The 23,444-nt window shown below is 43.9% G+C and overlaps 1 protein-coding gene across 1 annotated transcript in view; it reads left to right on the top strand.

The window, feature by feature from the left end:
* adamts15a (ADAM metallopeptidase with thrombospondin type 1 motif, 15a) overlaps window positions 1-22,863 on the top strand; it is a 32,141-nt gene extending 9,278 nt beyond the window's left edge. The window contains exons 2-8 of the mRNA XM_029701685.1: window positions 217-349; window positions 897-1,064; window positions 13,684-13,970; window positions 14,320-14,497; window positions 14,804-14,979; window positions 19,251-19,426; window positions 19,644-22,863. Coding sequence (XP_029557545.1) covers window positions 217-349; window positions 897-1,064; window positions 13,684-13,970; window positions 14,320-14,497; window positions 14,804-14,979; window positions 19,251-19,426; window positions 19,644-20,445 — 1,920 coding nt within the window. The 3' untranslated portion in view covers window positions 20,446-22,863. The remainder of the gene's footprint in view (window positions 1-216; window positions 350-896; window positions 1,065-13,683; window positions 13,971-14,319; window positions 14,498-14,803; window positions 14,980-19,250; window positions 19,427-19,643) is intronic.
* The last annotated feature ends 581 nt before the right edge of the window (window positions 22,864-23,444 follow it).

The following is a 23,444-nucleotide window of genomic DNA, read 5'->3' as shown; positions in this document are numbered from 1 at the left end:
CAGTGTAATCACTATATATAGTACATACTACTGTGTTGTCCTCCTCTTTCAAGGTATTAAAAGCACGACAAGTAAGAGGGTCAAATTAGCTTGACAGCAAGGGAATATCCTAGTTAAATCTCAGAACAGCAATAGAAATGTCATTGCCATGTGTAATGGGAGAGATGAGTGTGTTTGTCTGACCAGTGTTTGGTGTGTGTGTTATCTCCTGTCCAGGACCTGTGTGGAGCCTCCACCTGTGACACCCTGGGCATGGCTGATGTGGGCACCATGTGTGACCCCAAGAGAAGCTGCTCTGTGATAGAAGACGACGGTCTGCCCTCCGCCTTCACCACTGCTCATGAGCTTGGTGAGTGCTCTGTCACACCACCTTAGTCCATCCTCCAGGGTTGGAATTGAATGTTCAGTTTACTTCCTGAATTGACTGAATTGACTCAATGGGGTGAACCCATTCACCCAAACCAAATGTCCTCTCCAACCCCCCCTGGCACAGTCATTGAGAACCCAAACTTTCTGTTTTGTCAGTGTGACAAGAATAGTTCCTAAAAATGACCCAGATTTCCACTTTTTAGTTTGAACAGCATCAGAGCTGATATAAAGCAAGACCGATATCCATGCAGATTCTCATTGTATTTTTATGTGAATGTAAAGCTGTAAAAACTGTCAAACAAAGACGAAATTGTTGACGGTATCACCTCCTTTCACAATACCTGAGCAACCATAAAATAATTTTGTAAATGTCCAGTGTTTATTGACTGACAAAAACAACAAGCCAGTTGACGGCAAGGCGTATGACCTATGCTGCCCAAGTAAATCCAGTAAGTAATTTATTGAATAACAAAGATGAATGAGACAGTTGACAGCAATGTCTCCCTTCCTTCTTCTTCCTGCTATAGGCCACGTGTTCAACATGCCGCATGACAATGTGAAGGCGTGTGAGGAGACATTTGGGAAGCTGAAGGACAACCACATGATGTCCCCTACCCTGATCCAGATCAACAGGACCAGCCCCTGGTCCCCCTGCAGCGCAGCCATCATCACTGACTTCCTGGACAGCGGACATGGTGAGTCAGCAGAACCTCTGACCTCTAACCCCTGACGCACACACATAGGCACAGCACATACCTGACCCTTACTAAGGTGTGGTAGTGGTAAAGAGATATGTGGATAACCCTTGAGTGCTGCCGGTAAATAAGTGGGCAAACCCGTATGCAATAAGTGGGCAAACCCTTAACCCATTTATCTTACGTAATATGTGGAAAACCCTACAAGGTTGGTAAACTGCCTGGACAGTGGAAATTGTGAATCATCGTGACTCTTACCCTCTGACCCCTAACCCCTGACCATTGTTGTGTAGAACAAGAGGAAGGAATGTAGGGAGAGTGTTTGATAAAGAGGTGTGAGTGAGACTCAGCTGAACTCAGTCTCACTGTGGTGCTTCAGGCCCCCCTTATAACACACCCACTGGTTGAGAACATACAGTACAAACATCTTGTGTTGTGTTGGCACCAGGACTGCTGATGGCTGATCACATTGAGAGAACACATGCCCATCCTAACGTGCTGCTGAGCACATAATCACAGAGCCTGTTCTGTTCCTGTTGTGTCCCTGTCACAAACACAGTCTAGCCTGTTATCTGTTGCCACTGGGTCAGTAACTAGGGAGCTATGAAGCCTGCGGTTGTCAAGGAGCAGGCTGACTTACTTCGCAAAGCAGACATTTGTCTCTTGATTTTTCTCAATTCCGCCTGATAAGATCAAATAGATAAGATGGTAGTTATTGTCCCTGAAAGGGAAATGTGTTTTGGACATTTATACTGCTTAACATAATGACTATGAGTCTTCAAATAGTCCAAGAATATAATAACCTCTCAGCCATGAATATGACCTGATGGGGTAACAACAGCTATAGTTGTCTCTGTCGTAAAGACAAATCATGTATCAGATAACTCTAAATGGGACATGTGCACAGATCAGACAGGCTACACTCATTGTAACATTGTAGGCACTCACAAAATGTTACATTACAGACAATGAGAGAGAGAACTCTCTCTGCAGACATCCTAATCCTACTCTCTTGAATATGGAGCTTGTGCCAAGCAGGGCAAACCACAAGGTCTGGACCCAGATCAGTGACAAACTGTTATTTCAAGGCCTGCTATCCTGACCATCTGTCCTAAATTAGAGGGGCTGTTATACGAAGAACCACCGCAGTGGTTTGGGCAGCTAGGTGTAGTCCTCAATGCTTCCCACATAGGTTAAAATAGAATAGAAGAAAAATGCTCTGTTCGTTCCATTCTGTTTTCATGCCCGTTACATGACATTTTTCCTCAGGACAGAGAAAAGTAGACAACGACAATGGCTGGTTCAAAGTAGCACAAGCACGCACGCACGCAAGTTAGGAGTGCCTTGAGACATTAGGAGTGTGTGTCTCTTTGTTAACAACAGCTGGTGCGTGTTCTCTAATGTTAAGGAAGTCTCAAGTTTTTGCTCGCCTGAGTTAGAATACCTTATGGTAAGCTGCAGACCATACTATTTACCAAGAGAGTTTTCATCTATATTTTTAGTAGCAGTGTATTTACCACCACAAACCGATGCTGGCACTAAGACTGCACTCAACAACCTGTATAGGGCCATATTCAAACAAGAAAATGTACACCCAGAAGTGGCGCTTCTCGTGGCCGGTGATTTTAATGCAAGGAAACTGAAATCTGTTTACCTCATTTTTACCAGCATGTCACCTGTGCAACTAGAGGCCACAAAATTCTAGATCACCTTTACTCGACACACAGAAACGTATACAAGGCTCTCCCTCCCTGATTCCTGCTTACAAGCAAAAAACTCAAACAGGAAGAACCAATACGGAAGTGGTCCGATACACAGCAGGTCTGTTTCGCTAGCACAGACTGGAATATATTCCGGTATTCATCCAATAACATTGCAGAGTTTACCACATCAGTCACCGGCTTCATTAATAAGTGCATCAATGACGTCGTCTCCACCGTACGTACATATCCCAACCAGAAACCATGGATTACAGGCATGCCATGGATTCGTGTGCGACCGCACTGAGCTACAGGCAAGGAGTGGGACATTATCCGGACGCTTATTAGAAATACCTCTTCAACCTTTGACGAGCCATCAAACAGGAAAAGCATCAATACAAGACTAAGATCGAATCCTACTACTCCGGCTCTGACGCACGTTGGATTTGGCAGGGTTTGCAAACTATCACGGATTACAAAGGGAAAACCAGCCGCGAACTGCCCCGTGACACGAGCCTACCAGATGAGCTAAATGCCTTCTATGCTCGCTTCAAGGCAAGCAACACTGAACCATGCATGAGAGCACCAGCTGTTCCAGACGACTGTGTGATCTCGCTCTCCGTAGCCAATATGAGTAATTCCTTTAAACAGATTAACATTCACAAGGCCGGATTACCAGGATGTGTACTCAGAGCATGGGCTGACTAGCTGGCAAGTGTCTTCACTAACATTTTCAACCTCTCCCTGACCAAGTCTGTAATATCTACATTATTTCATGCAGACCACCATATTCCCTGTGCCCAAGAACGCCAAGATAACCTGTCTAATTGACTATCGCCCCGTAGCACTCACATCTGTAGCCATGAAATGCATGGCTCACATCAACACCATCATCCGAGACACCCTGGACCCACTTTGCATACCGCCCCAACAGATTCACAGATGATTCAATCTCTATTGCACTCCACACTACCTTCTCCCACCTGGACAAGAGGAACACCTACAGTGGGGGGAAAAAGTATTTGATCCCCTGCTGATTTTGTACGTTTGCCCACTGACAAAGAAATGATCAGTCTATAATTTTAATGGTAGGTTTATTTGAACAGTGAGAGACAGAATAACAACAAAAATATCCAGAAAAACGCATGTCAGAAATGTTATAAATTGATTAGCATTTTAATGAGGGAAGTAAGTATTTGACCCCCTCTCAATCAGAAAGATTTCTGGCTCCCAGGTGTCTTTTATACAGGTAACGAGCTGAGATTAGGAGCACACTCTTAAAGGGAGTGCTCCTAACCGCAGCTGGTTACCTGTAAAAAAGACACCTGTCCACAGAAGCAATCAATCAATCAGATTCCAAACTCCCCACCATGGCCAAGACCAAAGAGCTCTCCAAGGATGTCAGGGACAAGATTGTAGACCTACACAAGGCTGGAATGGGCTACAAGACCATGGCCAAGCAGCTTGGTGAGAAGGTGACAACATTTGGTGCGATTATTCGCAAATGGAAGAAACACAAAAGAACTGTCAATCTCCCTCGGCCTGGGGCTCCATGCAAGATCTCACCTCGTGGAGTTGCAATGATCATGAGAACGGTGAGGAATCAGCCCAGAACTACACGGGAGGATCTTGTCAATGATCTCAAGGCAGCTGGGACCATAGTCACCAAGAAAACAATTGGTAACACACTACGCCGTGAAGGACTGAAACCCTGCAGCGCCCGCAAGGTTCCCCTGCTCAAGAATACATAAACATGCCCGTCTGAAGTTTGCCAATGAACATCTGAATGACTCAGAGGACACCTGGTGAAAGTGTTGTGGTCAGATGAGACCAAAATGGAGCTCTTTGACATCAACTCAACTCGCCGTGTTTGGAGGAGGAGGAATGCTGCCTATGACCCCAAGAACACCATGTCCACCGTCAAACATGGAGGTAGAAACATTATGCTTTGGGGGTGTTTTTCTGCTAAGGGGACAGGACAACTTCACCGCATCAAAGGGACGATGGACGGGGCCATGTACCGTCAAATCTTGGGTGAGAACCTCCTTCCCTCAGCCAGGGCATTGAAAATGGGTCGTGGATGGGTATTCCAGCATGACAATGACCCAAAACACACAGCCAAGGCAACAAAGGAGTGGCTCAAGAAGAAGCACATTAAGGTCCTGGACTGGCCTAGCCAGTCTCCAGACCTTAATCCCATAGAAAATCTGTGGAGGGAGCTGAAGGTTCGAGTTGCCAAACGTCAGCCTCGAAACCTTAATGACTTGGAGAAGATCTGCAAAGAGGAGTGGGACAAAATCCCTCCTGAGATGTGTGCAAACCTGGTGGCCAACTACAAGAAACGTCTGACCTCTGTGATTGCCTCTGTGATTGCCAAGGGTTTTGCCACCAAGTACGAAGTCATGTTTTGCAGAGGGGTCAAATACTTATTTCCCTCATTAAAATACAAATCATTATATAACATTTTTGACATGCGTTTTTCTGGATTTTTTTGTTGTTATTCTGTCTCTCACTGTTCAAATAAACCTACTTTTAAAATTATAGACTGATCATTTCTTTGTAAGTGGGCAAATGTACAAAATCAGCAGGGGATCAAATACTTTTTTCCCCCACTGTATGTGCGAATGTTGTTCACTGACTAAAACACCATAGAGCCCTCCTAGCTCATTACTAAGCTCAGGACCCTGGGACTGAACACCTCCCTCTGCAACTTGATCCTGGACTTCCTGACAGGCCGCTCGCAGGTGATGAGGGTAGGCAACAGCACAACCGCCACGCTGACCCTGAACACATGGGCTCCTCAGAGGTGCGTGCTTAGTCACCTCCTGTACTCCCTGTTCACCCATGACTGCGTGGCCATGCACGATTTCAACACCATCATTAAGTTTACTGATGATGACACAACGGTGGTAGCCCTGATCACCAAAGATGATGAGACAGCTTATAAGTAGGAGGTCAGTGACCTGGAAGTGTGGTGTCAGGAGAACCTGTCCTCTCCTTGCCTAGTTAAATAAAGGTTAAATATTTTTTTTTTACGTCAGCAAGACAAAAGAGCTGATCGTGAACTACAGGAAATGGAGGGCCGAGCACGCCCCCATCCACATCGACGGGGCTGTAGTGGAGCAGGTCAAGACCTTCAAGGACCACCAGGCAGTGGAGAAAGGTCCTAAAAGTTGTCAAAGACCCCAGCAGACACTGGGACACATGTTGGACAATAGAACCCAAATTCATACAAGCAGTAGGTCTAGGCAGTCTAGTACTGGAGACTGTGACCGGTCTTGAGACCACATTTTTTGTGTCTCGGTCAGCCGAGACCAGCAGAGTAAAAAACTCATAATTATCAGCTTCCATTTAATAAGTGCATACAACCGCTTTGCCAGGCCAAACATATACACTCCTTTCTTGAAACATTAATACCTTTACAGTCTTTATATCTATTATAGACATGTTTGCGCAGTGGCAAACCTATTGGACCTAGGCCTTCATTGTGTGACAGGTTGGTGATGCTGAAAAGACAGCAACGGTAATACCAGCGCACTCATGTACGTAGGAGAGTGCACTTTTTGTAAAACATATGATCCCCAGGTGAAGAAGAAAAAATACGTATGGATAGCGGGGGTTATTTAAGCCAGTGGTGTAGTGGGGGATATTTAAGCAATAAGACACGAGGGGGTGTGGTATATTGCCAATATACCATGGCTAAGGGCTGTTCTTAGGCATGACTCAACAGCCCTTAGCCGTGGTATATTGGCCATATATCACAAACCCCCGAGGTGCCTTATTGCTTTTATAAACTGGTTACCAATGTAATTAGAGCAGTAAAAATAAATGTTTTTGTCATACCCGTGGTATATGGCCTGATATACCAAGGCTGCCAGGGCTCAAACCATCAAGTTTATAAATGCAGGTATATGCCGTATATCCACTTTTATTTCAGTGGGCATTGCATTTACTCACTTCTTAACCCCCAGTTATGTGTAACAAAGTAGTGTAGTGGAGGTATACGATATCAAGTATGTAGTACAATAGTGAAATCCTGCACAAAGTAGCCTACACAATTGCAAAGCACGTGAAATATATTCACATGCACGCTGCGCACACAGCCTAGTTTCAGCAGAATATCATCTGCAGGCAGGCAGCAAGAGTGCGCAGCTCTTAACTGATTTTGGCATGGAGCAGCTCACAGAAGAATGTCATCTATAGTTGGTAGGTAGGAAAGACGTTTCAACTTATGATATGTACCAATAAATGGTAACTAAGGCAACAATGGGTATGCAAACCAGGTATTGAAAAATGTTAGTCTGAAGTCTTGGTTAGTAGACTATTTGTGATGTGCAATTCAGTCATCATGTGCTGTTTGCATCAGGGGCATAGGCATGAGTGGGCCTGGTTGGACACAGGCCAAGCCACTGGGGCCCTGCCAGGCCCACCCAATCAGAATGAGCAAAAGAACAACAGCAACACAGTTCCACTCACCAGATGATGATCATTTGAAACAACCGTTCCCTGCAGTCAATGACCAAAAGCGCCTTCTTTGGCCTCATGGGCGGAATGATATGAATATTTTTCATAATTTCGTAATTAGTAAAGATTACTTAAAAAAAACAACGAATATGTTTCTATGTCAAAGAGTTTTGTTATATTTCAGTCTTCTGTGATGTAAATAAAGTGTAATATTGGGATGCGAACAACAATTTGAATACATTTTAGTTCTATATCTGACATGGTACAGGTGTCTTTTTTTTAAGCCCATAACCATGTGTGAGGTGTATACTTTTTTAAAGACTACTAAGAATCACTCTGTGTGACCCTGATTTAGCCCACTGCAGTTAAAGGTTAACTTCTTGTTAAAAATTATTCTTGAAAAGGGTGAAGCTAACAAATTAGCAACAACATCCTCTTCAATAACACCTGTTGCAGCCACTGCAAACTAGCCAACAGCAAAAGTTAGCTAGCTTGACCCTGGAAAAACTACTGCTCGCTATTGCGCAGTGATCTGTTGGCCTTTGATAAAGCAGAAGTTTCCATACGTTTTTTTGTTGTAAAAACGGTCCCACTCATTACAAGTCAAAATGGGATTGGTTTATTCCACTGTCACTCCCAAATTTTGCCCAAATACAGTTGAATGGCATGTGCCTTATATCCAGCTTCTCATGGCCTAGCTACTGGCTGAATTAGCTAGGTAGATTTATCTCGCTAGAGATAAAATCTGAATTGAAGAGATTAAATCAGAACATGATTGAAAAGAATAATATAATTGTAATTATTATTGTTATTATTTTATAAATCCTTAGCCCTTCTCTGAATGTGTAGAAGGTCCTCATTATTTCCCGCTGTGTTTGGGTTAGTAATAATTGCCCTCAGCATGCATTTGTTTACCATTCTGAATGTCTATAGAATCCATATGTTCTTCTGAAATATGCAGAAATACTGGACAAAGAATTACAATCATGGTCTTGAATGGGACTCTCTTTTTTTCTGTTCTTGGTATTGAATTGGTCTCGAACCACTTGTCCCCCTTCTGGTCTCGGTGTCAACTTGGTCTCGACCTCCCTCCGGTTTTGGTCTTGACTCGGACTCGATTTGCTCCGGTTTTGGTCTTGAATTTGTCTCGCTTTAGGTGGTCTCGAACACAACACTGGGCCTAGGCTACATAAAAAAAACATACAAAAATCAATGAGTCTGATGCAACAGATCAGAAAATGTTGATAAACTATTAGCCTGTGTCTTCACATTATAAGCGCAACAATGTGCACAAGACAGTAGGCTACGCATGAATGTTCGTTTCATAATGCAACTAGCATGAAAATACCATTGTCAAAGTAACAGATATGAAAATATCCTTTAGAAATTTAGAAAGAGGGGAGATCTAAAGATGCAACAACTAGCATGGGTTGCTAATATGACTAGGATTGTGCTTTTGGTTACTGGACAATGAAAGAAAGTTGAAAACCTATAGAACATGAGAAAAATAGGCTACTGGTTTCAATGGCATTTGGAAGTCTTTATAATATAATTGCCTCTATGGATATGGTCGGATTTTGCCTAGACTACCTTGAAACAAAGTATAATATGTAGTAAAACTTTCAGGTTTCAAACAAATAGGTATACTTTTTCAAAATGCATACTGCCTCCAGCTCATTGCAAAGTGTTGTGTGATGCGCTGATGAAGCCTGCCTTCCATTGCCTATGCATTTCAATGGCAAATGGAAATCGTGCTTCAATTACCAGTTGAGACATTTATTTGTTGTTGCTATTTTTAATCGTAGCCATCAAAACTATTTTTAACATGTGATTGCATTTTGAATTATTGAGCAATGATTGGGCTTATAAAAGCATTGTTTCCACTCAAAAGCTCTATATCTATATGCTGTGCGCGTGTGATAAATAAGATACCATACATAACAAATATACACTACCGTTCAAAAGTTTGGGGTCACCTAGAAATGTCCTTGTTTTTGAAAGAAAAGCACATTTTTTGTCCATTAAATAACATCAAATTGATCAGAAATACAGTGTAGACATTGTTAATGTTGTAAATTACTATTGTAGCTGGAAACGGCAGATTTTTTATGGAATATCTACATAGGTGTACAGAGGCCCATTATCAGCAACCATTACTCTTGTGTTCCAATGGCACATTGTGTTAGCTAATCCAGGTTTATCATTTTAAAAGGCTAATTGATCATTAGAAAACCCTTTTGCAAAGAGTTGCAAAGAAAAAGCCATATCTCAGACTGGCCAATAAAAATAAAAGATTAAGATGGGCAAAAGAACACAAACACTGGACAGAGGAACTCTGCCTAGAAGGCCAGCATCCCGGAGTTGCCTCTTCACTGTTGACGTTGAGACTAGTGTTTTGCGTGTTGTGGTGGCTAATTTCTGCATTACCAAATGAGGAGAGTTACAAACACACCAGTCTGAGTTAAACTACATATTTAATACTTAAGATACTTTTGCAAAAGCTCTTGACCTTCAATAATGCACTCTCTTGAATGAACCATTGAATAAGGTGATTACACAATGGCTACTGAGATCTTTATAGCAAGATCCACCCCCTTTTGACATAACAAACCACAGATAGTTAGGAATGGTTCACAAAGAAAGACTGTTTACTTTAGAGAGGAGTATTTACAGCCAGATAGCATTCGCTATAAATTATTGTTCAGTTTGATCCCTAATGACGAGGTTCTAATCTCGTCCCTGGTACTTCATAGAACAAAAACACCATTTCATCCAATGGCATATATCAATTGTCAACTCTAGATACTCCCATCTCAAGCAAACCCCCTCTTGACCCCACTCCTGGACAGGCTCACTGGGGGGAGTGAACCTCTATGCCATATACTATCACAGGATAAGTGCGAGATCTAAGAGACATACAATGTTCCCAGACACTGCCATAAACCTCCCCACAATAAAGAAAAGGAGGGAGTGACTTGCTCACAGACATTGTGGAGACAAGTCATTGGTTCCCTATTAATCACACCATCCCTTCACATGGTTTAAGAATAGGTAAAGACACATTCCCATGAAGACAAGTCTGACCTCTCCCCTCTCTGGGCCCCAAGTATCTGAGCCCCAGCTAAGGGAAACGTGCAACTGAAACATACCAGAGTCCAAAGGACACTTTCTAATGACAAGTATGTCACATAAGCATATTATACTAATAAAACATCTTAATCATCTATGTTACCCAACTAATTCTGATTCATCCACCACAGTGTACTATTTATTGAAGCTGCCAGTTGAGGACTTGTGAGGCATCTGTTTCTCAAACTCCTTTTTCTATTCTGGTTAGAGCCAGTTTGCGCTGTTCTGTGAAGGAAGTAGTACACAGCGTTGTCCGAGATCTTCAGTTTCTTGGCAATTTCTTGAATGGAGTAGCCTTAATTTCTCAGAACAAAAATAGACTGACGAGTTTCAGAAGAAAGTTTGTTGTTTCTGGCCATTTTGAGCCTGTAATCGAACCCACAAATGCTGTTGCTCCAGATACTCAACTAGTCAAAAGAAGGCCCATTTTATTGCTTTTTTAATCAGAACAACAGTTTTCAGCTGTGCTAACATACTTGCAAAAAGGTTTTCTAATGATCAATTAGCCTTTTAAAATGATAAACTTGGATTAGCTAACAAAACGTGCCATTGGAATACAGGAGTGATCGTTGCTGATAATGGGCCTCTGTACGCCTATGTAGATATTCCATAAGAAATCTGCCGTTTCCAGCTACAATAGTCATTTACAACATTAACAATGTCTACACTGTATTTCTGATCAATTTTATGTTATTTTAATGGATAAAAAATCAAAAGAAAATGTAATGGGCATTGCACTAATAATGGCACTGTTTCAAGCAGACCACCATAGTCCCTCTGCGCAAGAACACTAAGGTAACCTGCCTAAATGACTACAGACCCGTAGCACTCACGTTCATAGCCATGAAGTGCTTTGAAAGGCTGATAATGGCTCACATTAACACCATTATCCCAGAAACCCTAGACCCACTCCAATTTGTATACCGCCCAAACAGATCCACAGATGTATCTCCATCCCAAAGCCCTTGCTTGGAAGTGTACTTCGCCAGACTGCCAAGAACCTTGCCCTTATCCAGGCCAAGGTGGCGAGACATGGTAGTGATGACACCATAGGCCTTGTTGATCTCTGCACCAGACAGGATGCTTTAGCCAGCATACTTGGGGTCCAACATGTACGCTGTGGCGTGTATGGGCTTCAGGCAGAAGTCTTCACGCTTTTTGATGTATTTCAGAACTGCAGTGTCCTCTGCTTGGAGCAACAGTGAAGTGGGCAGGGCAGAATGGATTTCTTCTCTTACATCTGCAAGCAGAGTCTGAACATCAGACAGGATGGCATTGTCTCCCTCAATCCGTGTAATGGCTACTGCTACAGGTTTCAGGAGTTTTAGGCTGCTTACCACTCTCTCCCAAAATATATCATCCAGGAGGATCCTCTTGATGGGGCTGTCCATATTGGCAGACTGTGATATGGCCATTTCTTGGAGAGACTCCTTCCCCTCCAGGAGACTGTCAAACATGATGACAACACCACCCCAATGGGTGTTGCTGGGAAGCTTCAATGTGGTGCTCTTATTCTTCTCACTTTGCTTGGTGAGGTAGATTGCTGCTATAACTTGATGACCCTTCACACACCTAACTCGTTCCTTGGTTCTCTTGTAGAGTGTATCCATTGTTTTCAGTGTCATGACGTCCTTGAAGAGCAGATTCAATGCATGAGCAGCACAGCCAGTGGGTGTGATGTGAGGGTAGGACTCCTCCTCTTTAGACCAAGCAGCCTTCATGTTCGCAGCATTGTCTGTCACCAGTGCAAATACCTTCTGTGGTCCAAGGTCATTGATGACTGCCTTCAGCTCATCTGCTATGTAGAGGCCGGTGTGTCTGTTGTACCTTGTGTCTGTGCTCTTGTAGAATACTGGTTGAGGGGTGGAGATGATGATGCCCACGAACATTCGACCACCCATCAGAGATGATTGCAATACAGTCTGCTTTCTCTATGATTTGCTTGACCTTCACTTGAACTCTGTTGAAGTCAGCAAATGAGTTGATAAAGCATGTCTGGTTGGAGGGGTGTATGCTGGGCGAAGAACATTCAGAAATGTCTTCCAATACACATTGCCTGTGAGTATCAGAGGTGAACCAGTTGCATGCACAGCTCGAGCAAGACATTCATGAGCATTTCTCTGACTACATTCCTCCATTGAGTCAAAAAAACTTCTGATTCCAGGAGGACCATGAGCTGTTGCTATCGATAAGGTGTCTGATTCATCATTTTCACCTCGAATAGAAGTAGAGGGACTTTTGTCAGAGGTTGCTTTTTGTGAGCGCTGAGGGAACTTTATGCACTTCACCAGATGATTTTTCATCTTTGTTGCATTTTTCACATATGATTTGGCACAGTGTTTGCAAATGTACACAGCTTTTCCTTCTACATTAGCTGCAGTGAAATGTCTCCACACATCAGATAGTGCCCCTGGAGTAAAAAAAACAACAATACAATTCCATGTATAGATAAATAGTTAAGCAGTTAAATTAAACAACTCCTTTGTAAGATAATGTTTTAAAATGAAATGTATGGAAACAGGTGAATTAACACACTCCTCAGTTAGCAGGCACAAGCAAGCTAAAACCCACATGGTAGCAAAAACTAACTAGCAGAAATTGTTAACAAGTTAGAAATGATTTAAACACACTTTGCTGTAAGCTACTATTTCACCGGAAAGATTCCGACCCTTTGCAACCCTAGCCTTAGGTCAATTAATTTGCATGTATCTGTTTGTGTGTGTGTGTGTGTGGTCATGTGTCTCTGTATATGTCTGTGCGTGCACATGTGTGTGTGCATGTCTGTGTGCTTGTGTGTGTGTGTGATCATTACTCCACTCAGCAGGGCAAAGGCAGACATTAGGCAGACGCCTATGGAACAGCACACTAATGGGTTAAACTAGACTTGGCCGAGTCAAGAGATTGTGTGTGTATGTTGTAGGAGGTAGACGTACCACCTCCTCTGTGTGTGTGTGTGTGTGTGTGTGTGTGTGTGTGTGTGTGTGTGTTTTTGGTTGGGGTTGGCCTTTAACAGCTAAGTGTAATGAACCATCAGCAGTTTCTGAAGCGCCGTCTTCAAAGGGGTCGACGTCACAGGGTCACAACTGGGTGACTGGCTGAGAGGCTGTGCACTTGTTTAATCTGCACACACGTGCACACACGCAGAGATACACACGTACACACTCACACAAACATTTGCAAATCCTAATCCTCACGTGCAAAGTGTTTCACGACAGAAAAATAAAAAAAGACAAAGGATGCAAAAAGACAGAGCAGTTAAACACTTCAATTGAAGGCACTTGAAATACAGTACGCTCAGCCTGTGTTTCTCTCTCTCTGTTCACTAGGTGAGTGTCTGCTGGATCAGCCCCTGAAGCCTCTGGCCCTGCCTGAAGTCCTCCCTGGATCCTCCTACAGCCTGGACCGGCAGTGTGAGCTGGCCTTCGGAGATGGCTCCAAGCCCTGTCCCTTCATGCAGCCGCCCTGTGGTCGGCTCTGGTGTACAGGGATGTCCCGGGGCCAGCTGGTGTGTCAGACACGTCACTTCCCCTGGGCTGATGGCACCGCCTGTGGGGATGGAAAGTTGTGTATGAGGGGCATCTGCATGGATAAGATGGATATACACAAGACTAAGGTAAGGCTGTGAGATATGCACATGCACGCACATGCAGGTGGGCAGGCAGGCACGCACGCACACACGCACTCGTCCAACACTTGTCAACGCACTTCATACACTTCAAGCTTTCAAGCAATTCTCACACCAGTGTGAGATATGTCATGTCAGTAGAGATGTGAATCCCCTACCACTGTGGTGTGAATGACGCAAGCCCCATGTTGCCAAACATACTTATTTAGGCCTTTTACTCATGCTGGAGCATTTGCCACTGACATAGGCCATGTTGTCATATCTCTTATAAGAACCACGTAATAACACCTTAATAACTGTTATAGCCGTATAATAACCTGTTATAACTTCACCTCAGGTGGACGGGCGGTGGGGGAGGTGGGGTTCGTTTGGCTCCTGCTCCCGTACGTGTGGCGGGGGTGTCCAACTGGCCAAGAGGGAGTGTAACAACCCAGTGCCCTCCAACGGTGGCAAATACTGCCAAGGGGTCCGGGTCAAGTACCGCTCCTGTAGCCTGAACCCCTGCTCTGACACAGGTAAGAGTCGGCCCAAGACCTATATTTAATTACTTAATCCTCTCCATTCCCTTTGGGACATATTGTAAGGTCAATGAGCTCACTCCACTTCTTCCGGACCATGGCAACATGTTGTACCTTGCTCCAAGAGAGGTTGATCCCTGCCAGGTCGTCTCTCAAAACCTACAACTGCTTTACTCTATTACTTTTACTCTATTACATTTCATTTTACTGGGACAGTACACATGAATCAACATGACTCTAAATATGCCAACGTGTATGGTTGGTCTTCACCTGTAACATCTGACCTCTCTCTCCCTGTCTTAGGTAAAAGTTACCGCGAGGAGCAGTGTGAGGCGTTTAATGGGTTCAGCCTCAACACCAACCGTCTTACCCCCTCTGTGGTCTGGGTCCCCAAGTACTCCGGGATCTCCCCCAAGGACAAGTGCAAGCTCATTTGCAGGGCCAACGGCACCGGATACTTCTACGTCCTTGCACCCAAGGTTAGTTAGCAGCCACCTTCCTATTCTATTTTGTTTTATTCTATTCTATGTCCTCAAACCTAAGGTTAGCAGCAGGCACATTTGAAACCATGAAGACATGGTACATGTGAGCTAGAGGCAGCATTGTTAACCACTACACGTTAGAGGTCTTCTCGGATCCCGAAATTGACATCCGAATGGAATTGGATCCATTAAATTCCCATTCGACACCGACAGAACCAAGTCATTTTTGCTTGAGCACGCATAAAAGTACCTGGTCTGTGTGTAAATGTAAGCAATAGTTCCTCACTGTGTTTGAAAAATCTTTCCAACACTCTCCTTCTCGATAGGCGTAAGTAACCACTGCTCCTTGGTGTGAAATAGCAACATATTGCTGATCACATTTACATTTACGTCATTTAGCAGACGCTCTTATCCAGAGCGACTTACAAGTTGGTGCATTCACCTTATGATATCCAGTGGAACAACCACTTTACAATAGTACATCTATATATTTTTGGGGAGGGGGGGGTAGAAGGATTACTTTATCCTATCCCAGGTATTCCTTAAAGAGGTGGGGTTTCAGGTGTCTCCGGAAGGTGGTGATTGACTCCGTTGTCCTGGCGTCGTGAGGGAGCTTGTTCCACCATTGGGGTGCCAGAGCAGCGAACAGTTTTGACTGGGCTGAGCGGGAACTGTGCTTCCACAGAGGTAGGGAGGCGAGCAGGCCAGAGGTGGATGAACGCAGTGCCCTTCTTTGGGTGTAGGGACTGATCAGAGCCTGAAGGTACGGAGGTGCCATTCCCCTCACAGCTCTGTAGGCAAGCACCATGGTCTTGTAGCAGATGCGAGCTTCAACTGGAAGCCAGTGGAGTGTGCGGAGGAGCGGGGTGACGTGCGAGAACATGGGAAGGTTGAACACCTGGATGAGTTGTAAGGGTTTAATGGCACAGGCAGGGAGCCCCGCCAGCAGCGAGTTGCAGTAATCCAGACGGGAGATGACAAGTGCCTGGATTAGGACCTGCGCCGCTTCCTGTGTAAGGCAGGGTCGTACTCTGCGAATGTTGTAGAGCATGAACCTACAGGGTCGGGTCACCGCCTTGATGTTAGCTGAGAACGACAGGGTGTTGTCCAGGGTCACGCCAAGGCTCTTAGCACTCTAGGAGGAGGACACAATGGAGTTGTCAACCGTGATGGCGAGATCATGGAACGGGCAGTCCTTCCCCGGGAGGAAGAGCAGCTCCGTCTTGACGAGGTTCATCTCATATCTCCAGTGGAAACATCATAAAATATGCTAGCTGAACACTTCCCCCTTGGGAGGGCCCAGTTGAAACAATGTAGCATGTCTGCTACAGCGAGAGATCAAGCCAGTCAGAGAAAGAGGCAGACAGGCAGAGGAGAGAGATTCTTGCTTTTGACTGAACCAACTGCCATCTGTAGCAAATGTGATTTATGGGGAATATTTATTTTCATCAGGATATTTTCTTCTTCAAATACAGTTTTAGATCTGTGGCGACCGAGCGTGATCCAACCCGGGATCCAAGGGTCAACTACAGAATATCTGACATGTTCGAATATCGTGTCAGATCTCGGGTAATCGGGTTAGGGTATATCCGTGAAGACCTCTACTACACATGTCCAGACCACCTGAGATATGTTTTTGTCCAGAATTACTGAAGCATAATGTTTTGACTGGTATTTCAGATGTTGCAGTACAGTATCAGTAGTAAAGGCATGAAAAGAACAATGTTAGGCAGTCAAGCATTATGAAATGATGTGACGTATTCCTGGAGCCACAGACAGCACCTCACTGCACAAACACCCCCCCCCCCCCACACACATACACACACACACGTACATGCAGATGAACTGACCTAAGAGAGGAGCGTCTTAGAAGAAAGGAATGAGGAGGGAATGTACAGAGAGAAGGAGGGCATGGAGACAAGGCTTATCTTGTTCAGATAGAGTGGTGTGGAGTGAGACAGAGCAGGAGCCCCAGTCACGGCATGGAGTTGCGGGTTCCACAGTCCACAATCTCCACTTCACATTGCCGTCACACTATCAGGCTTTCAGAGCAGGGGCAGATATGCAGAGAGACATGAAGGGGTAAGAGCTCTTACTGGTCAATACTGGAACAGAGTTTCTGAGAACAAGTATTTTTATTTAACCCTCCTGTTGTGTTCGTTTCATGTTAATTAATCCTGTGTTCCCAGTCCAAAAGGACCGCCCCGTTATAGCTGATTATAAATCCATAAAAATACATATATTATCACCTAATGTTGTGTTAGATCTTTTCATCAACTTAAGTTCTTGTGAACATTACAAGTTTTGAAGTTCTATTTTCTATTTATGGCCTGTAGGCCTCATTGACCTGAGCTCATACAACTTGTTTTTGAGTAAAAAAAGCATAATGTATGGATTATTTTCACTATAACAAATACTCAGATGAAACATATTGCGCTATTTATCACAGACTACTTTGTGTCAAAGTTTAACAAGGACTCTCTCCTCCTCACCAGTGTCATGATCAAAGATATGATCAAGAGCCTCCCATACAGTATGTCGTTTGGTCATTGTGCTGCCACAGAATGAATTGTGAGCAAGGCATCAAAAAGGCTTTATATACCAGAGCTGCGAGAAAAGTTCTATATATTATTGAAACAATGTTGCGAATGTTTGTGAGAATGCCAACAGGTGTGGTTCCTGTGGGGGAAAGATTCTATTGGGGAAAGGTTCCCGTTGGGGTTGCCATGGAAGCCAAGAAGGGGAGTGAGGCGTGTCTGTGTGTGTGTATGTGTGTTCAAACACACATGCATGTGGGGGTCTGGGAGAGGAAGTGTGTCCATCTGATGAATGGGCATGTGCCTGAACTCAATTTTATACACTAATTGTAGTCTCACCCATTCATTTATAATGATCGGTCATTTTTGACCGGGGACACCACAGGTGTACAAAAGTTAAATATAACACACAAAATTTTATGAAAATCATCAAAATGTATTTTGTCTGTTCAGATGCCCTGTGTGGACAAAGTCATGGAACCTTATGACAGCAAGATTAAATTAACTATATTTTTCAGAGAGAAAACTTGTAAATCGGTCCAATTCGATTGGAACACATCAGGAGGTTTAAAAAATTGGGACTTCAATTGGGTCCCAGTTTTGACCGGGTCATGGGAAAAAGGCAGTTGAGTTCAGTTGAGGCAGTACTCACAGACACCATGTTGAGTTATCAGCTACATATTTCACCATGGCCCCGACTCTGCCGACACAGACTGTTGAGCATACTGACCTGGTCGACTGCTTCCACTCCAGACAGGCTGATCATGCATTAGTAGGGTCATGTTCAGGGTGTGAGAACCAACTATAAGGCTGTATGTAAACTACATATTTTGCTCAGTCTAAACGTGTCTAAAACGATCACAGTAGGACAGAACAGAGGGGTATCCCACAAAACAAGCTAACCAGCTTCAGTTAGCTTCACTTTCCAGCTCAGGCTTCACCCATACTATGACAGTGGTTATTGCTCCTCTGCCTGCCGCCAACTCTAGCAGGCGATTAACTGCACTTGCATGTTGCACTTGGCTAGTCGAACAACAAACGATGCTGAAATATCAATCCATGGGCGAGTCAGTGCCACATTTTAATTTGTGCCGAAATCAAAATGATTTTTTTTGATGGTGTGAAATAAGCGTTTTATTTTTTATTACTTATTGTTAATGCCGTCTTTTGTGTGCTTTGGTGTGCTTATGCGGAATCTGTTTGTATTGGTCCTCAACTCGCGGCTCAGTCATTTCACTCAGGGTAAGTTTGAGTTTTCCAGGAGTTAGCCTGCCCGGTGCAGGTTAGTTCTGAAGAATTCGTTGGCATAGAAATTTACCTGGATAAAAGGTTTCCACTTTCGTATGACCAAAGTTACCTCGCTAACTCCTCAAACCTGCTTCGATCGAATACCCCTCAGGTGTGATATTTTACATGTACAGTTTGTGTTTGTCATGTAAACTAATCTCAGAGCCCAGAACTGAATTAAAAAAAATTTAAATTTTATTTGACCTTTTTTTAACTCGGCAAGTCAGTTAAGAACAAATTCTTATTTAAAATGATGGCCTAGGAACAGTGGGTTAACTGCCTTGTTCAGGGGCAGAACGACAGATTTTTACCTTGTCAGCTCAGGGATTTGATCTTGCAACCTTTTGGTTACTAGTCCAACGCTCTAACCACTAGGCTACCTGCCGCTATTGATGTTGCATAATATTTGTTGAGTAATAAAATACATCTCTCTCTGTATCCCAGGTGGTGGATGGGACCCCATGTTCCCCAGACTCCTCAGCAGTGTGTGTCCAGGGGAAGTGTATCAAGGCTGGTTGTGACGGCAAGCTGGGCTCCAACAAGAAGTTTGACAAGTGTGGCATCTGTGGAGGTGACAACAAGAGTTGCAAGAAGGTGTCAGGACTCTTCACCAAACCCATGTGAGTTCTAGGACAATTTATGCAATTTCGCATAGGTGTTTAGATAACCATCTTGTAATGCATGGAAGTCGTCATTGTTTACAAGTGACACAAATTCCTATAACAGGAATGGATTGGATGAATTCCATGTAAAAGGAATGGTTTTGTTAACGTTCCTATAACTGTTTAATTACAGTGGTTTTACTGATTTATGAATGTATTCTATTTTCCCCCAAAGACACGGTTACAACTTTGTGGTAATGCTTCCGGTGGGGGCATCCAACATTGACGTACGGCAGCGCGGCTACAAGGGCCTGGTGAGTGACGACAACTACCTGGCGGTGAAGAACAGCCAGGGCCAGTACCTGCTTAACGGGAACTATGTGGTTTCTGCCGTGGAGAGGGACATCATCGTGAAGGGTAGCCTGCTGAGGTACAGCGGTACGGCCGGCCTGGCAGAGACCTTGCTGGCTGTGAAGCCACTCCGCGAGGCCCTCACTGTGGAGGTCCTGTCTGTCGGTCAAATGACCCCTCCCCGCATCCGCTACTCCTTCTACCTGGCCCGCGAGAGCAAGGACAAGAAGAAGGAGGAACGGGCGAGGTCACATAATAGTGTTCTAGCGGAGGACATGGACGGGGGGCAGAAGGGAGGAGAAGGAGGGGATCTCCTGAGGAAGTCCTCATACATTATTGAGGGACCCATTCCAGGTAAGTGGTCCGCGGCCATGTGGGACAAGTGTTCGGTGACGTGTGGGAGAGGGGTGCAAGGGAGGCTGGTGCAGTGCCTGGGGCAGGACGGAGAGCCAGGGCTGGACTGTGACTCCATCGTGAGGCCCTCGGCCACCAGGGTGTGTGGGGACCCTTGTCCGGTGTGGGAGATTGGGGAGTGGTCGCCCTGCTCCAGGAGTTGCGGGAAAGGCTTCAAGAGGCGGCCGCTGCGCTGTACCACGCAGACGGGGCTGCAGCTGCCCCGGGACCACTGCAGTGCGGGGAAACGCAAGCCACAGGAACTGGACTTCTGTCACCTAAAGCCCTGTTAACACACCATGAACCCTCCTATTGTTCCCTCCTAGTCTACAGTACTATCCCTCCTCAATGGACTGGTGTGTTTTTCAAAAATGCATTTGACAAAGAAAAGACAAAACCAACAAGAATAAACTATCCCAATAATGATCCTGAACTTTGTTTCTGGTGTATCTGGCATCTGCCTGCAAAATGGGACAAATGTGAAGAAGATGAAGGACCCAATGTTGTTGGAAAGACAGAGAGACTGAGAGGGAGATGTGCTGTAATCTTTAGGTCATTGGTTAGTTGGTTACCGGTAACACTTTTGAAGAGCCAATATTACAGAAAGAGTTGGTGTTGTTTGTATTTTTTGTTACAATCCCAATGTATTCTAGATTGTATTCTAGAATGTCCATATGCCAGCAATCCATCCAGTTGACCTGATGAATCTGGAACCAATGCACCATCTTGTCCCTCTCTGGTGTTGTAAAGTTCAGGTTCTGTGGGACATAGCAGAACTCTTAAGTTGCTGGCGAGCCAACTGTCCACACAGATTTCTCACCTACTTATCCTGAAGCCAGACTTTGTGGGAAAATATAAAGAAAACATACAGTATGGAAAAACCATCTGCTAACTGGACCAAGATCATAATGCCCTTGTACTGCATGAGAATACTTTATACTGCAAAAATACTTATTGCTTCCCCTTTACGTCCAGAGGTAGAATAAGAATCAGGAGAAATGGTTGTACTATACAAAGTATTGTACAGAGTATTATTGCACCGGATATTACCAGTAGATACAGTATCATGGTAATTATTCCACACCTAGTTCTAGAATTAACATGTTCTTATTAGGAATTAATTTGGTAAGCATAGAATGTGATGATAGGATATCTGTTCCGTGATCCATGAAAATAATGGTTTTCCTATTGTGTTCTGCTCCTCCACGACATGAAAATATGCCTACACATTTTTTTAGCAATGACAAAAAGGGGTAGTGCAATGGGGATATCATATCTGTTTCCCTTGTGCTCCTCTTGCAAACAATACAGACGAGCAGAAATAAACCTGTACTTGGATGCAGCATCCTGTCCACAGCCAGAGCCCTAAGACATTAACTTTCTACCGAACTTTGACAGACAGCAGAACTTCAGAAACGGAAACTGTTACAGAAATAGATGCAAAAAGTGTCCTATTGGCTGCTTTATAAAAAGCCTCATACGGTAGTGTAGTCAGTCCCTAGAAGTGAACTGGGACAGGAGAAAGGAAACTTGCTACCGACGCCTCTGTAGTAGTCTGCACTCTGTCACCACCACACTAGTATGTTAGCGAGAGAGAGAGAGCTTTCAGCGATGTCATAATCCTCTAAGTTAGGCTGCGCCCAGCCCCAAACTAAGTTAGGCTGCGCCCCAGCCCCTGACTTCACCGGCCGTTACCACGTTGTTCAGCTCAGTTTAGCAGAGACTGATGTTGACTCAGCCTGTTGCCTGTTTGATTCTCCCTCCCTCTACACGGATTGAAGTGGATTTAACAAGTGAAACCAATAAGGGATCATAGCTTTGACCTAGATTCACCTGGCCAGTCTGTCATGAAAAGAGCAGGTGTTCATGATGTTTTGTACACTCAGTGTACACCGTCCAACAAAATGCTAACTTGCAGATACCTTCTCCCTTTCATTCTCCCTTTCCCCACCATCCCCTCCACACATGCACATGGACAGACAGTGTGTTCCAATATCTGCACTAGCAGACCACAATGAATTAAGCAGTGGGTGTCGGGCATGCATTCTTCTAAGTAGTGTGCTAGTATAGATGCAGTATTTGAACTAGTACTAGGACATTGCAAGTGTGTAAGCATCTTTATCATTGGGTTTGATTGTGTGTTCATTGTTGCCCCTATCATTCCAATTGTTGAGCCAATGGTGCAGCTTCTGAAATCCTGTTGACGTGTTTGGCACAGTTGCCATAGCCAAGTTATTATCATTGAAATTAAATTATCTAAGTGGTATAGAAAAATGTCCTGATCTTTCTGAGACTGTTACAGAATGTGTGTTCTGTTTGAGCTCTCTGTTCCATCCTGTCCACAGCCAGAGCCCTAAGGCGAGAGGCAAGCTGTTCTTTGTACACAGTTAATGAAACCCCCTGTAATCCATTATATGCTTCTTGTTTTGGTTCTTCAGAGTGACCACATTGTCCATCTAAAAGATGGTTCCTGTATTACTTGGAATATTTTATTTGTCATTTATCTTTTGCACTTTGTACAGCAAAAGAGTGCAATGTCATGTCCTTGCATGGGCTGTCTTGTATACTATGTATACATCCATTCGGCTTTGCGCAAAATAAGTATTGTAAATACTTTTTCATGTTTTTGGGGGGGTTTTGTCTAAGCTGGCAATTTTTTTTATTGTATTTGACATCAAGATATTTATTCCAAATAAAAACATTTACACATCTGTTCACTCCCCCTCTTCAAAATATCTTTGGTTCTCACAGTCGTCCTCAGGCTTGTTGCCAACGATTAATGAAAAAGCTTCCCACTGGGCACAAACTGGTTGACTCAATGTAATTTGTCAACGTTTTATGACATGGAATCTATGTGAAAAATACATTCGATTTGAAAAAGTCAGCAATGTAAACTGTTGTTTTGGGGGTAAGATTTAAACCACAGGATTGTGTCATCATGGTAAACATACACGAATCCATCTCAACCAAAAATACAAGTTAAAGAATGGGACTAAATCAAATCAAACTTTATTTAAAGTGCATTTTAAGTTTGATTTGATTTGGTCATATTATTTAACTTAGATTTTTTTTTGAGATGGAGACGTGAATCCAACATATAAATTATTACATTTGTAGACAAACTGGAATTACAGCCAGACTAAGTCAGTGGCACAGATGGAACTATCCAAGCAGAAGATGCATCTCTTTCAAACTAATGTAACATTCAACCTTAAAATGATGAACACATCCATAGCCACATTGAGGCTACTGTCTAACTCTGCATTTCATCTTATGAATCATATAAAGCATG

This window comes from Salmo trutta, chromosome 19, assembly GCF_901001165.1.
Source record: "Salmo trutta chromosome 19, fSalTru1.1, whole genome shotgun sequence".
NCBI lineage: Eukaryota > Metazoa > Chordata > Actinopteri > Salmoniformes > Salmonidae > Salmo > Salmo trutta.
The sequence above is the reverse complement of the archived record's forward strand: the minus strand, read 5'-3'. Positions and strand labels throughout refer to the sequence as shown.